General features: G+C 42.9%; 1 protein-coding gene across 1 annotated transcript; it reads right to left on the bottom strand.

Annotated features, from left to right (window-relative positions):
• Positions 1–9,274: 9,274 nt before the first annotated feature.
• Positions 9,275–9,810, bottom strand: LOC147450009 (uncharacterized). The gene has a single exon (XM_086520633.1). It carries the CDS (start codon positions 9,795–9,797, stop codon positions 9,276–9,278), a length of 522 nt encoding a protein of 173 aa, XP_086376759.1. The 5' UTR covers positions 9,798–9,810; the 3' UTR covers position 9,275.
• Positions 9,811–14,198: the final 4,388 nt, after the last annotated feature.

Below are 14,198 nucleotides of genomic sequence, written 5' to 3'. Positions count from 1 at the left end.
AAAGATATCGAGTAGATCTCCACGGGACAAAAATTCCACAAAAGATTTTGCGACATTTTCCTCTGCTTCCTCGCATCAAGCATTTCTTCGAATGTAAGTCCATGGCTGCCCTAGCATCATGGCATGAGGAGAATAAATCTTCGGATGGTGTGCTACGAATTCCTGCAGATTGCCCAGCCTGGAAATATATAGATGGAACATGGTCGGATTTTGCCAGGGAAGCTCGAAATTTGCGCTTAGGCCTGGCTATGGATGGCATAAATCCATTTGGTCAAAGATCAACATCTTACCGTGTATGGCCCGTTGTCATCGTCAACTACAACATTCCCCCGTGGTTGACTACGAAGAAGGGGCACCTATGGCTAAGCTTGATTGTGCCAGGGCGATATAAAGTGGAGAATATGGATGTGTATCTTCGTCCACTATTGGAAGAGCTACAACAATTGTGGATTGGCATAGAGGTGGTGGATATGAGCCGACACACAGGACGAAGGAATGCTTTGATCAGAGGCATTCTAATGTGGACCATGCATGACTATCCCGGGCTAACAGAATGCTCAAGTGATCTATTGACACTCCTCACTCAGACACTGTAAATCTTGTTTTTTCCCATAGTTGATCTATTATCATGTGTATACATGCAGGGCTTCAAACAAGTGGATACAGAGCATGTGTCACATGTGGACCTAGACTGAATGCACGTAGGGCACCCTCACTGAAGAAGCAAATCTACGAAGGTCATCAAGCGTATCTTCCAGAGAATCATGTGTTACGCGACGGCTTTTTGGGAAGAGAGCCACCAAGGATGTCTGCACAAGCATGGTTAGAGCAGAAGGAGATGTGCGATGACAGATTGCCTCCAGGGATGAAGAGACTATCTCTATGGTACGAGTTACCATACTGGCCCCGACTCATGATCAATCACTTGCTCGATCCAATGCACATATTCAAGAATGTGGGTAATCTACTATGCGACCATTTGACCGGCAAGAAAGATACTTTGGGAGCCAAAGTTGACCGTAGAAATGTGGATCGTATGGAGCAATACTGGCCGCAAACAGCGTCTGATGGATCGATAAAACTCCCTAAAGCACCATGGATTTTCATAGGAGCCCAAGAACGCACAGTAAAAGAGACCATTCGATCTTTGCGGACCCCCACTGGCGTAATGCACTCGCTCCGAACGTGTTTTACTAAAGAAGGAAAGCTTACCGGTTTGAAGTCACACGATTGGCATAAAATGTGTCAGGTACGTTCATAGTGGACTTTAATATCATTGCATAAAATATGGACTTTAATATCATTGTTGCACATACTTTACAGTTTATTTTACCGGTTGCCATTGAGGGATGTTTGTCTCTCGACATCCGTAACACAATCTACAAACTTGCAAAGCTGGTGCAATGGATCTCACAAAAGGAGATCAACGTAGACTCCATACCATTCGCCAAACTAAATGCTACGGAGCTTGTGTGCATGTTTGAGAAACATTTTCCTACTACCATGCTAACCATTCAGGTGCATCTTCTTGTTCACATAGTTGATGAGGTGGAAATAGCTGGCACAGTTCATTCCAGATGGATGTTCTTCTTAGAACATTTCATGAAAACGCTTAAGGGATATGTGCGTCAAAAGGCACGTCCGGAGGCTAGCATGGCAGAAGGTTGGTTGGTATCAGAGTCCCTAGTGTACATTGGAGAGTGGCTAGACGGATTTGATAAAGCCCGGGACACGCTATGGCGAACCATAGATGATGAGCGCATATCTGGGATTGTCATGTGCAATCTCGGTGTTGAGAAGAAGATGACGGAAGATCTAGAGGCTAAAATCAACCGATTTTGCATGCTTCACAATCCAGTGATGCAAAAGTGGATTTCACAATATGAGGATGCAAAGCAAGAGCGACAAAGGGCACGAATCGAGTGGAGACGGAGAAGACGACCACCGATGCACTATCCGACGGTTCTGGAGAGCCTACCAACCTTCATGAGCTTAAGATGGTTGCACAACCAATTGAAAAGCGCACAACAATGCGGTGACGAAGTGACTGAGGAAGAGTGGGAGTACTCTAGGGGTTGCGCGACCAAGGTAAGTTTGCAATGTACGACTAGCTAGTGACTTTATTTCTAAACGTTTGAACGGCCACTCATAATCTTTGTTCGTTGTAGTATAAGTCATACACAGCAGCATGGTGTAAAGGTCGACATTTTAGGGTGGAACGAATAGACAAAAAGCGTTTTACTCAAGATTGTAATCATGGCAAAATTTGAACAGTCTAGTCGACGACGTTCCTCTGATGCAGATCCTGTGGTGGCGGAACTCACTTACTTCGGCACGCTGCAAGAGATTTTGAGGATCGATTACAAAGGATTTTTTTTCGACTTGTTCGACGTGCAATGGTTCAAGATAATCATGGAGGGTCACAACGCTACTGTATGTAGAGGAGAGTCTGGTTTTCTTGAGGTGGATTCTACTAAGAAATGGACTGACCTAAGAGACACTTTCGTACTACCCGAGCATTGTGAACAAGTAAGTATGTAAATAGTTAACATCCCCCTTTTACAAGTTATGTGCTTGAAAGCTCTCATGTAAGTTATGTGGCTCTGGCAGGTAATATTTCATCCTACAAAGTCTACATCAAACTGGTGGTACGTCATAGAGGTAGCCCCTCGTAGTGCAAGGACGTATGAAGGCTACCATGTGCCAATCACAACGGCATCAATGGAGGAGATCAGAGAAGATGCTCAATCAGAAGCCGCTGCGGTGGTGCCAGACGAGCATCAAGATGCTACTACTCTATATGGGGTGCATGCAGAGGAGCTACAAAATGAAACAGAGGATATGTGTTTAAACGGAGAGCTCTATATAGATATAGGAAGTTATGCTGAGTTATGCGAGGATGAGAGAGAGATCTCTTAAAGCCACAAATATTGTATTTGAACAATTTTGCTCCGTGTTCTAAAAGCTCTGGCTCTCTAAGTACCTTCCATGGTGTATAACGCTCTTTTCTACTCGCGCTCACATCTTTTGATTGAAAATTCTGAGTTTTGGACTTGCCTCTTCTATCACTCAATTCATTGCGTCATTGTATTTACATGCGTCATTACGTCATTGTATTTAATGGTCTTTGCGTCATTGTCTACTCTATTCATTCAATATTAAGTTTAAATATTCGTGTGTTTAATGCAGGTATGGATGATGAGGAGTTTCTTTCTTCTTTGTCACCACAGCAGAGATAGTGGTACGTGGAGCGTCATCGCTCTGGCGCATCATCGCGCGTTCCTACTCCATCCGCATCTCCCTCTCTTTCGGAGCATTCGGCGCGCTCCGAAGCTTCGGCGTCGACGAGACGAGCTTCACACTCGTCTAGACACCGGCGCTCTAGTGTTGGCGGTGGCGGTTGTTGTGGGGATTCCGCCACCGATGTCTCCACACCGCCTCGTGTTCGACGAGGCTCTTTACCCTCCCCTTCTTTGTCCGCCCCCACACCAGCCACAGCATCGCCATCTACGCCAGGTTTTGCACGGCTGACTGTTCCTAGAAGCTACACACCTCTACCTACTCCACCAGGAGCCACCCCACTCGACACTCCTCGCTTCGGGGCCCAGACGCCGGTGGAGACACCTGACGTCCGTACCCCCATCGACACGCCGCTAGAGACCCCTGCCGGGACACCCAGGTTCACGCGTCACCGGCCAGAGGGCTTGCCTTACTCCGTCGACTTCAGCGGCGGCATCATCATGGATGATGACGGCAAGAAGGTGATCTTGCGCATGCGTGGTCTTTGCTCTCAGCTGTTTAGACACTACATACTAAACAAATGGAGTGAAGTACCAACTGATTTAAAAAACAGAGTCATCAGCATACTTCATGATGAGTTTCCCGTTCCAACACGGGATCAACGCTTCAATGAAGACCTGATGAAGATTCGAATGCGCGAATACTGCAAACACAAGCGTTCCGAAGTGCAAAAAGCAATCAAGCATGGGTGGAACAGGCCAGATTGGCTTGCCAAAGAAGATTGGAAGAATGCGAAGAATGCAGCGCGCGAGAATCCCGACAAGTGGAAGCAACAAAAGGATGCAGCCAGAGCGCGAGTAGAGGCAGGGAGCTCGCACCACTTGGGGAGCGGTGGATGGGCATCATTTGAGGCCGATTTTGTAAGTGTTTTCGCATTGCTCTTTATGTTCGATAGTTTAGGGTTTATGAGTTTTTTAATTCTAACATAATGAATTCTTTGTATGTTTTGATAGTGGTCGATGACAGGACGTGATCCCACACCGTATGAGCACGAGTATGCAGGCAGGAAGGGCTTAAACGCCTTGATGGACATTCTCAGTTCTCGCGGCGGCATGGTTAATATTAGGGTTTACTCTTTTCTATTTTTTGTATTGTTTTATAAATGTCATTATATGTTTATACTTACTGAAAGCTGTCTTATTGTCTTTTTTTGCAGAATCCGACAGATACGCCGCTTGGACGCGATGAGACGTCTGACTAGACGACGTCAGTTTAGCCGTAGCTAGATAGCATTAGTTTAGGGTTTCTCATAGCTTATGTATCATGAGACGGATTTTATACGTCTTTTTGAACCATGTATATTATTACATTTGTCACCGCAGTTCATTTTGCCAATCAATTCTTTATGCCTATGATGTTGTATAATTGTCATTATTACATTTGCTGGCCAATCAATTCATTTTGCCTATGATGTGTACAATTGTCAATTGTACGCTTGTCAATTTTGCAAACAATGCGTCTTGTGGGTGACTATTTTGGGTCTATTATCTACCCTTGCACTTTTTTTAAAAAGTGAATCAAGTACAATATGGTTGATGGGTGGCAGGGCATTCAATGCCCTGTCACCAAAAAAAATTTCTTTCGGGCGTCGCTAAAACCATCGGTATTTATGGCTCTGTAGCGTCGCTATGAGTGTCGCTATAGACTTCTGTTTAAACGTCGCTATAACCGTCGCTATAGGCGTCACTATGAGCGTCTCTATATAGCGACGTTCATAGCGACGCATATAGCGATGTCTATAGCGACGGTTATAGCGACGCTCTCGTAGCGACGCTATTAGCGACGGTTTTAGCGACGCCGGGGGTTATAAAAACCCAGTGTATTTCCGTCGCTAACAGCGTCACAAGAACACACAACCTCTTGTAGTGTTAGGCAACACATTGATAAATTACAGATTCATAATTTTTAAACAATACCAAATGCAGATTCGCTGATTTAGGCAGCATTAGTGCAGATTCGCCAATTTAGGCAGCACGTCTTATTGTTGTAGAGTTGCCGATTTAGGCAACACCAATCACGAAATCATGCTGTAGTGGCTGGCCACCACTGTAACTGGTATGATTTTGTTACCTGGGTATAGAAAATGAAAGATATTTTGGATTTGGATATTTGGATTTTGGATTTGAAACGGATATATGTCGGTAGATATTTGGACTTCAATTTTTGTGAGTTGTCACGACAGTATTTATGGAATTCGATTGAGATTGATGCGAATTGATTATGATGAGTGTGACCAATGATATCCTGATTCATCAGGATATGACATATACTGTTTATTCTAGTGGTATGGGACACTAGAATAGGTAGTATGGATGATGGCAGGCATAAGCAATGTTATCTTGTTTCATAAATTTTTCATTTTTCAACGTCATATTTCTGACACAGAATATTAATCACTATTTTTGACAAGTATGGTTTGCATATATTTTTATCTTTGCAACTGAGGACATTTGCTTTCCAACAAAGAGGTATGTTATGAAATTGACATTTTACTATTTATTGCAGCTAACAGGTGGAAAAGGCTTGACCGAGCTAGGCTATTGCAAAAGGATGTCATATTTAATGTACATTTTATTATTCAAGTGCTCTTTTATGAGATTTGGCCATTTATGACCGGTCGGTCAGTTTGTACTTATTTTGACCATTCAAGAAATCTATAAATTAAATACGTGCAAGAGGGAAATGGTCACTCTTGCACGGGGGGAGATTGCACCCAGTGTCTGTGTTATTCTCCTCTCCTTCCTCTCTTCTCTCTCACTGCGCCGGCATAGCACTCCGCTCTAGGAGGTGCGCTTGCATGTGCTCTTTTCTTCTGTTCTCGCTCTCAGTCCCTCTCTGTTTGCATACGTCATGGTTTAGTGCTACGGGAATCGCCACGTATGCAGATTTGTCTGTTTATGCTAGATATTGTGTCATCTTGAGTACTTTGCAGGGCATCCATGCATCCGTTTGTAGCACCATAATGGGAATATTGTGTCATCTACCCAATGGACTTTTCCCTAGTGGAGTTGATACTTTTGGAATCTGTTGTTGTGAAGGGGTTGCAGGACTAGAATGCCCTCGTAATGCTTTTTCCTTTTCCCTTCTATGATATCTCTTAGCTCAGTCACTCTCCCTAAGATGTTCTCGCTACTCTTTATCACTCTGCATACGTCCCCTTTCAAGTAGGTTCGTGTCACGGAACCTCGACTAAGTGAAAGTCTCACCAGGTGTGCCACTATATGGAAAATATCTGGACGAGCAAGGCAAAGAGGACAAAGACCCAAAGACCCCCCAGATACCCAACAAAGATAGTGTAAATAGTGCAATAGGTGCCGCAAAACCTGATGAGATAGATGGAACCTTGGAAGAAAATAGTGTGTTGTTAGTGTCTTCTGCCCAAGGATATTGGAGTGGTTGGGATATATATGAACAACCATGAACAACAAATACAACACTTAACACGATAATGATGACAACAGGTGGGAGAATGACACTGAGAATGCTTGTGAAAGTCAACAAAATGCAAATGGACACAAATTTGGATTTATATTTAAGATGTCTTAGCGCAAGCCACTTTTACAGATGATTGATTTGTTTTTATACCAAAATGGAGCAAAAGAGCGAGAAAACTTAGCTCGAAACTGCTATGTCGAAGATAAAAATTTGATGGCGAGGTTCAAACGAACCCTCATGACCCTCAAGGGTTGAATTTTGCAAAGCTTCAATATTTTTTGTATTACAAACTTTGACAGAGATTGCTACAAATGACTACATGATGGAAGTGAGAGTGTGTGAAGCATGAAAATATATAGGGGTAGAAAATTTTCACTTTAGTATTGTCGCCACGTTGCCACTTCTGAGATTTGATAATAGTTGCAATTTTGGTGTCCACTTTTGTAGTGGCTCTCGAAGTCTGCAAGAAAAAAAATAAGCCGAGAACGAGAGCTCTCTTCATCCTCACCTCAAGAATGTGCCTATTCGGGCAACCCCTAGTCAGTTTTTTATTATTAAACTAGACTTTCTCTACTTGTTTTTTCACGACGTTAAAATACTCTTCTTCTTCTTCTTCTCTCGTTTTGATTTACTACAGAGAGCTTTTCTCGACCAGCCTCTCTCTCTCTCTCTCTCTCTCTTGGCTCCTCTTTTACAGCCCGCAACAAAACGTTTCCTCCTCTCACACTCGGCTCTTAGAAATTGGAGCAATCCTCTTGGATCTCAGAGCTTCTCTCGCCCTGCACTTTCCTTCTCACTTGGGAACCGGACCTCGCTCTCCTTTTTCTCTCGACTATGCAACAAGCAGAGAGGTTTTCTCTCTTGTCCTCGTCCTCCATCAATCCCATTACAAAGAGGAACCCCTCCCTCGATCTTCTCAACTTGATACAGAAACTCTCTCTCGTCAATTCCTATCTATCTCCTATGTGTGTGTGTGTGTGCGCGCACACACACACACACACACACACACACAATGCTCGAGGTGCTCAAGATTTCTCACAGCATGCTCTCTCTCAGCTCCAATAAAGGAGAAATGGGCACATCTCCTCCTCTTCTCTTGACGAGCAAGGGCACCAACAAAAGACACCCTTATATATTCTCTTTTTTTTCCCATGCTTTTAAAGTTTCAACCTTAGAACTTTGCAATTTTTATGACTACCCCAAAGTATTAATTTGGTGTCGATGCGAGCAAAAACACAGCTTGGTACCAAAATGTTCGGAGTCGGTGCTCGACACGTTATTTGCCAATGTTGTTGACTTTTAAAATTCTTTTGCTCTTGGAATCTGCAAGTCAACAAAAACCTTTTCTCGACCAAGATAAAGCACATTAGTTTTAAGCAATCATGGTGTAGGCGATTATGAGATGGATGCAATCGAGTGCAACACAACAAAAATTAAATACATGTGCAAAGTGAAAACACATGCAATGATAAAAAAATATAAATACAACATGTGCTCTGAAAACATGCAACATGCCCGTGTTTGGGAGCTTCCCAAAGGAGTCACATTGGACCTCTCTAACGAGGGAGCTACTTTGATAGCTCTTTGGAAAATCCCCTTGTTTATGCACCTAGTCTTAGATCCAATAATTACACGATAGGCCTCATGATTTTATCACTTGTTAAAGTAGGACCTAGAAGTATAAGGTCCAGCTAATTTTGAGATTATCTCTAAAATTTTATCAATCACCTTAATTTGCGAAGGAGATCCTCGACACTATCTAACACGGGGTCTTCATGACCCCAATGCGGTGGGATCGGCAATGGGACTTGAAGCACATGAGTCTTGAGACAAGGGAACAGTCTAAAAAAAGTCAACTCATGGTTAGCATCCTGGATTTGAACCCACCACCTCACGCATGGAAACCTCATGAGTTAACCACATAAGAGCGTGTGATCTGTTGACACCAAAGTGTGCGCCCTTGATGATAAAGTTAGTTCCTGTTTAATCCTTGTTTACTTTTCAACATTTGGCATCTGTGCATGCCTTTGGCTTTATGCCCGCACTTCTCCACCGTTGATCCCACCACCTTAATTTCATTTATTACCCCGTGTTAGAATATAGTGTTGAGGGATGGATACCACCCCGAAAATAGCAAAAAGTGGTACCATCAATGAGGCTTTTACCAACTTGTAAGTTGTTAAACCTTAATCATGAAACGAAGAACAAGAGAGCACCAGATTACATATATTAATACCTAACTTCAAATCGCAAGAGAACGTAGCATCTTGCATGTTAAAACCTAGATGGTCCTCAACATTAATGACTCGTAGTGCACCCATATAACTGAAAATCATGACAAGGGATATCGTCTCACTGCTCTCTGTTTTTGCATGACAAGAAACATCAAGGATGGACTTCTTCAAAACCAAGACCAGCTAGACGAAGAGAGCTTTTCAATTAAGTAAGAGTCTTTTCATGAAGAAGTAACTACTATAAGGGGTAGGGCGTGCAATGTCCCTCCCTCCCTCTCTCTCTCTCTCTCTTTCTCTGTGTTTGTGTCACCATCCTTGAGGCCATCTATTGTTGGGGTCAGGAAGCCAGGAGGACCTTTTCTTGGGAGCTGCTTTCTTGACGCCGTTGGCTTGAGGGAGGCCGTGCTTCACATTGTGAGCAGAGCTGGATGCGGAGGAAGAGGTAGGCGCCGTCGCGCTCCTAAAAACTCTGGCGGGGGTGCTCAGCCATGTGGCCCACGTACTTTTAGTAGAAGTCGAAGACGCGCCGGGCTTCATGGGCGCTCGGTGCAAGCCTTTTCGGCCTGTGCTGCCGAGGAGGCTGGGGCGGCCCGGATCGCCGGCATCAACGTCAACCGCGATATTCTTGTCCTCGATATCGAAAGCTCTCCATTGCCGCGCGATTTCGGCTTCGCTAAGCTGCGCCACCTGATCCGACTGGTGAATTTGTTGGTAATCCATGGTCATGGCCTGTCTGGAGACCACGGTTGATAGCAGAGGAGATTGATTTGGGGCCACCCCCCACCGTTTGGGGTGCTCCGGTGTCAGGAAAGCTATGGCACTCTTCATGATACTCGCCTTTGCAGCTGGCCAGTACGGATGGAGGAAGGAAAGGGAAGGGAGGGGAGGGGAGGGGAGGGGAGTCTAATTAGAGGATTAACGGCATCCATGTTTCATTCACTTTATTTCGTTCATCGGCAGGCCAAGCCGCTCCTTGGGGACGGACGTACCCAGGCAACTTACATTTCCACCGCTTATGTCAATTGTGATGGCCTGCAACCTACATGCAACCTTAAAATCACGAGGCCTGCCACCGATCAGAGGCATCTCACTCAAAACAAGTGAATGATTCACTATACACCTAACAAAATATGAACTACTAAAGATATAACAATTTTATTATACTTGAAAAAACAAGGTGACAGAATCACTAGGCTTTTCATTCGGAGGTGGGTGGTATATGTTGCAATTAGTGCGGTAAGTGGCACTACAAAAAAATTAAAATTGTTTGCCTTCATTTAAATTAATATTGTGACGTACCTGTCACGAGAGAGACTTACCCAAGAATAGCCTGCGTTCTCTAGTGATAGGCAACTCCTTGTATTATGATCAAGCTGGTTACATCATGGTTCACACTGGATTGTCCGACCAAGCTCACACCCTACACTCCACACCTCCCCCCTTAGGGAGAAAAAGATACACATCCTTTTACAAATTCTGGATGGAAGAGAGATTTGACACGAAATGATCAACTCCAACGGCTCAATTAATGGGGACTTGGCTCTACAAGGAGGGGTATAGAATACATCTCAACATAGACAAAGCATTAGGTCGCTATCCCAATGCAAATGGCTATGCGAGGAACAACCAAAGGGGCTACGGCATAGCGACAAGGACACGATATTTTTGAGATATGCATCTATTTTTCCTAAGGGGCTTGATGTGTGATGATTTAATCGTAACTATTATTGCAAAAAAGGCTAATGGTAGAATCGTAAAACAAGTACTAGTAGGCACAGAAATAGAGGTTGAACTACTTGGTTGCAACTCTGCATCACAAATGAAAGTCAAGCACCTCTCTGCAACAAAGCTACAATAACTCCCAGCTCTTTGAACATATTGAAAAAAAAAATGAAAACCACCAACAAACCAATATCATAAGAGAATAAGCCATAGATAGTGCATTATTTGTAGATTTTTGCAAAAAAAATCACGAAAACCTGATTCATCAACCAACTGGCAACTCCTTTGTTGGGGTTGCCTGTTAGTTGGCATGGAAAGAGCTGCACTTTCTTTTGTTTCTGAGGAGCTTTTTGAAATTAAGGTGGTGTGCTTGCAATGGATGACTAGCTAGCTGAGGTAAATTGCAAGATAAGCATGATGTAGGTCACCACCACTCCAGGGAAAATACACGTGCCATTCATGGCAATGGCATGCTTGTAGAGGTTAGTGTAAATCTTGAGAGAGAGACAATTGCAGAATAGAGTAGATGCAAAATAAGTTTATTATTGCACACCAAACGAGAGTACAAAGAGCTGCATATATTCAAGCTTGTCACATGGACCTTGCCTCTTACCTTCATAAAGGCACACTCATTCTCCACGTGACTTCTAGAGTAGGGGGTTTTCCTATGGGTCTGAGGTCCAATAAAATCCACAACCCCAACAACCCTCCCCTTGTGGATTTTGTAGTGTAGCACTCATACACAACATTGTCCCCTCAAAACACACTAGGGGGTAGGTGCACAATTTTGTTTCTCCTTGACATAGGCACACAAACCTCCTCTGGAACAAAGTAGGGAATGGAACACAAAGTCCCCCAAATGCAATGTGGGATCAAACAAATCCTTCCCTACAACACAAATGAGGGTATGAGGAATACACAAACTTAGTGCTTTTATATAATATGCCATCGATGAAAAAAAACTCCAAAGTGCCATTTGTTCTTTATGTTGTCATCACTCGCATCAAGTCATCGAAATTATCACAAGATGCCATGTTGATTTTGACTTTTCCCTTGTCTTTGTGGTGATTATTGTTGCTTGAAATTCTTGGTGGTTTGGATGGGTATTTGCAATATTTTGTAGAGTGATTGGTTCGTCCACAAGTCTTACAAGGGTTGGGACTGAAAAAAATCTTTGGAGAGATGGTTGTCCCTGCCACAGTGTGTACACTTCATGTTATTTTTTTAATATACCTTTCTTTAAAGAATGTACAATGTAAGCTCCTCCATTTATGCTGCTATTGGTGTTATTTATCTTCTTTTCAAAAGCTTGTAAAGAGTTTATAACATCCTCAATAGAAGTTATGGGACCATTCTCCTCAATTTGGCCATACACTTCATCTGGGAGAAATTTTAGAAGCATCGCCACTTGATCTTCTTTGTCTATAGCACAATGGATGTAGGTAAGTTGTGTGCATATGCTCTTAAGCCTATTGATTAATTATGTGATGCCTTCATTAGGTTCCATGCTCAGGCGATAGAGATTGATTTTTAGAGAAAATTTTGAGTGTTTGGCTTTTGCTGCAAATTTTTTCTCTAACATTAGGAAAAATATGAATCCCAAAAGGGCCCTTTAGCTTAAGGGGTGATTAAGCATGGACCAATAGGAAGAGTGCATTGAAGATAGATCATTGTGAGTTGCTATGGAAATCGCATTCACTCTCAGCCGTCTTGAGAGTGCATCAGCTACTTGATTATGCTTGCCAGCAATGTGAGCAATATGAAAATGAAATTGCGAAAGGAAGTTTGCCCACCTCATTTGTTTGTCGGAGAGCTTGGTCTGCGTCATGAAGTACTTAAGACTTTGGTGATCCGTTCGCAGAATGAAAGGAGCCCCCAATAAATAGTGCTTCCATGAGTCTAAGGCATGTAGAACTGCAAGGAGTTCCTTTTCATATATGCCTAGAGCTTGCTCAACAGGGTCGAGCCTTCGACTCTCATAGCCTATGGCGTGCCCTTCTTGGAGCAAAACAGCTCCAAGGCAATCACCACAAGCATCACATTGGACCTCAAATGGTTTTGAGAGATCCGGTAGTGTAAGCACAGGTTGAGAAATAAGCTTTTCTTTAAGCTTTTTGAAAGCATTGTTCTCCTTAGCAGACCATGTATACCTAACGCTTTCTTTGTTAGGTCATATAATGGTCCCACAATTTGTGAGAACTTTTCTATGAAGCGTCTATAGTATGCACACATACCTATAAAGCTTCTTAGTTCATGAAGATTCCTTGGTTTAGGCCATCCTTTTATTACCTCTAACTTAGATGGATCCATTTGGATGCCATCTTGAGAGATAATATGACCTAAATACTGAATCTCTTGCAAGAAAAATTCACTTTTCTTTCGATTAACATAAAGTTTATTCTCTCTTAAAACTTGAAATATTACCTGGAGATGTTGCTTGTGTTCCTCCAATGAATTAGAGTAGATGATAATATCATCAAAGAACACTCCAGTGAAGGTTCGTTGAGGCCTGAACAGCTTCTCCATCAAGTGGTTGAATGTGGTTGGTGCATTGGTCAAGCCAAAAGGCATGACAATATCTTCATAAAGACCAAATGTGGTGCGAAATACGGTCTTTACAATGTCTTGATCAACTATCCTTATTTGATGATAGCCACTTTTTAGGTCAATCCTACTGAAGTAGGTCGATCCTTGTAGCTTATCAAATAGGTCTTCTACCCGTGGAACGAGAAACCTATTCTTGATAGTGATCCTATTTAGTGCTTTATAGTCGACACACATACGATATGTGCCGTCTTTCTTTTGCACTAATAGCATAGGGGAGAAAAATGGAGATGAGCTAGGCCTAACCATGCCCTTCTCAACTAACTCATGCACTTGCCGCATAATATCCTCTTGTTGAGCTTGAGAAACTCTATAAAGAGGTTTGTTAGGCGGTGAACTTCCTGGAAGAAGTTCGATTGCATGGTCATCATTACCTCGTTTAGGAGGTAGCTCACAAGGGATGTCGTCAATAAAAACATCTTGAAACCCCTTGAGAAAATTGGATAACTCTAATTCCTTTTGGTTGCTTTTATTTTCTTTTGCTAAAGCATTAGGTTCATTTTGAGAGTTTTTAACAAAAATCATGTACACGGAAATAGAGCTCTTTATTGACTTGTTGAAAGCTAGTGTATGTACAATGGGGATAGTGTTACCCATTTCCTTAGCATCCATATACATGTCTTTTTCCCTAAACTTAAAGGAGATTCTCCTTTCAGGAAATTTAACATCGGCAGCCAGGCGGTCAAACCATGGTGCCCCTAGGATTACATCCTCATGCTTGAGAGGAGAGATAAAGAAGTCCTCTTTGTCCACATAGCCTTGGACATGAAGCCTCAATTTCTCAATTAAGGGACTATCTAAAGCTTCTTGCCCCTTGAAGGCACTGTCTGCGGGTAGGACATCTCCCATCTCATAGGATTGTATGCCTAGCTTGGTGGCTAACTCCATAGATATAAAATTGTG

This window comes from Adiantum capillus-veneris, chromosome 9 (genome assembly GCF_014529385.1).
Source record: "Adiantum capillus-veneris isolate H3 chromosome 9, ASM1452938v2, whole genome shotgun sequence".
NCBI lineage: Eukaryota > Viridiplantae > Streptophyta > Polypodiopsida > Polypodiales > Pteridaceae > Adiantum > Adiantum capillus-veneris.
This window is presented reverse-complemented; position numbering and strand designations above follow the sequence as displayed.

What these genes read in the sequence shown, in the direction of transcription:
- LOC147450009 (XM_086520633.1), bottom strand. Translation starts at nt 9,797, where the DNA reads ATGAAGAGTGCCATAGCTTTCCTGACACCGGAGCACCCCAAACGGTGG.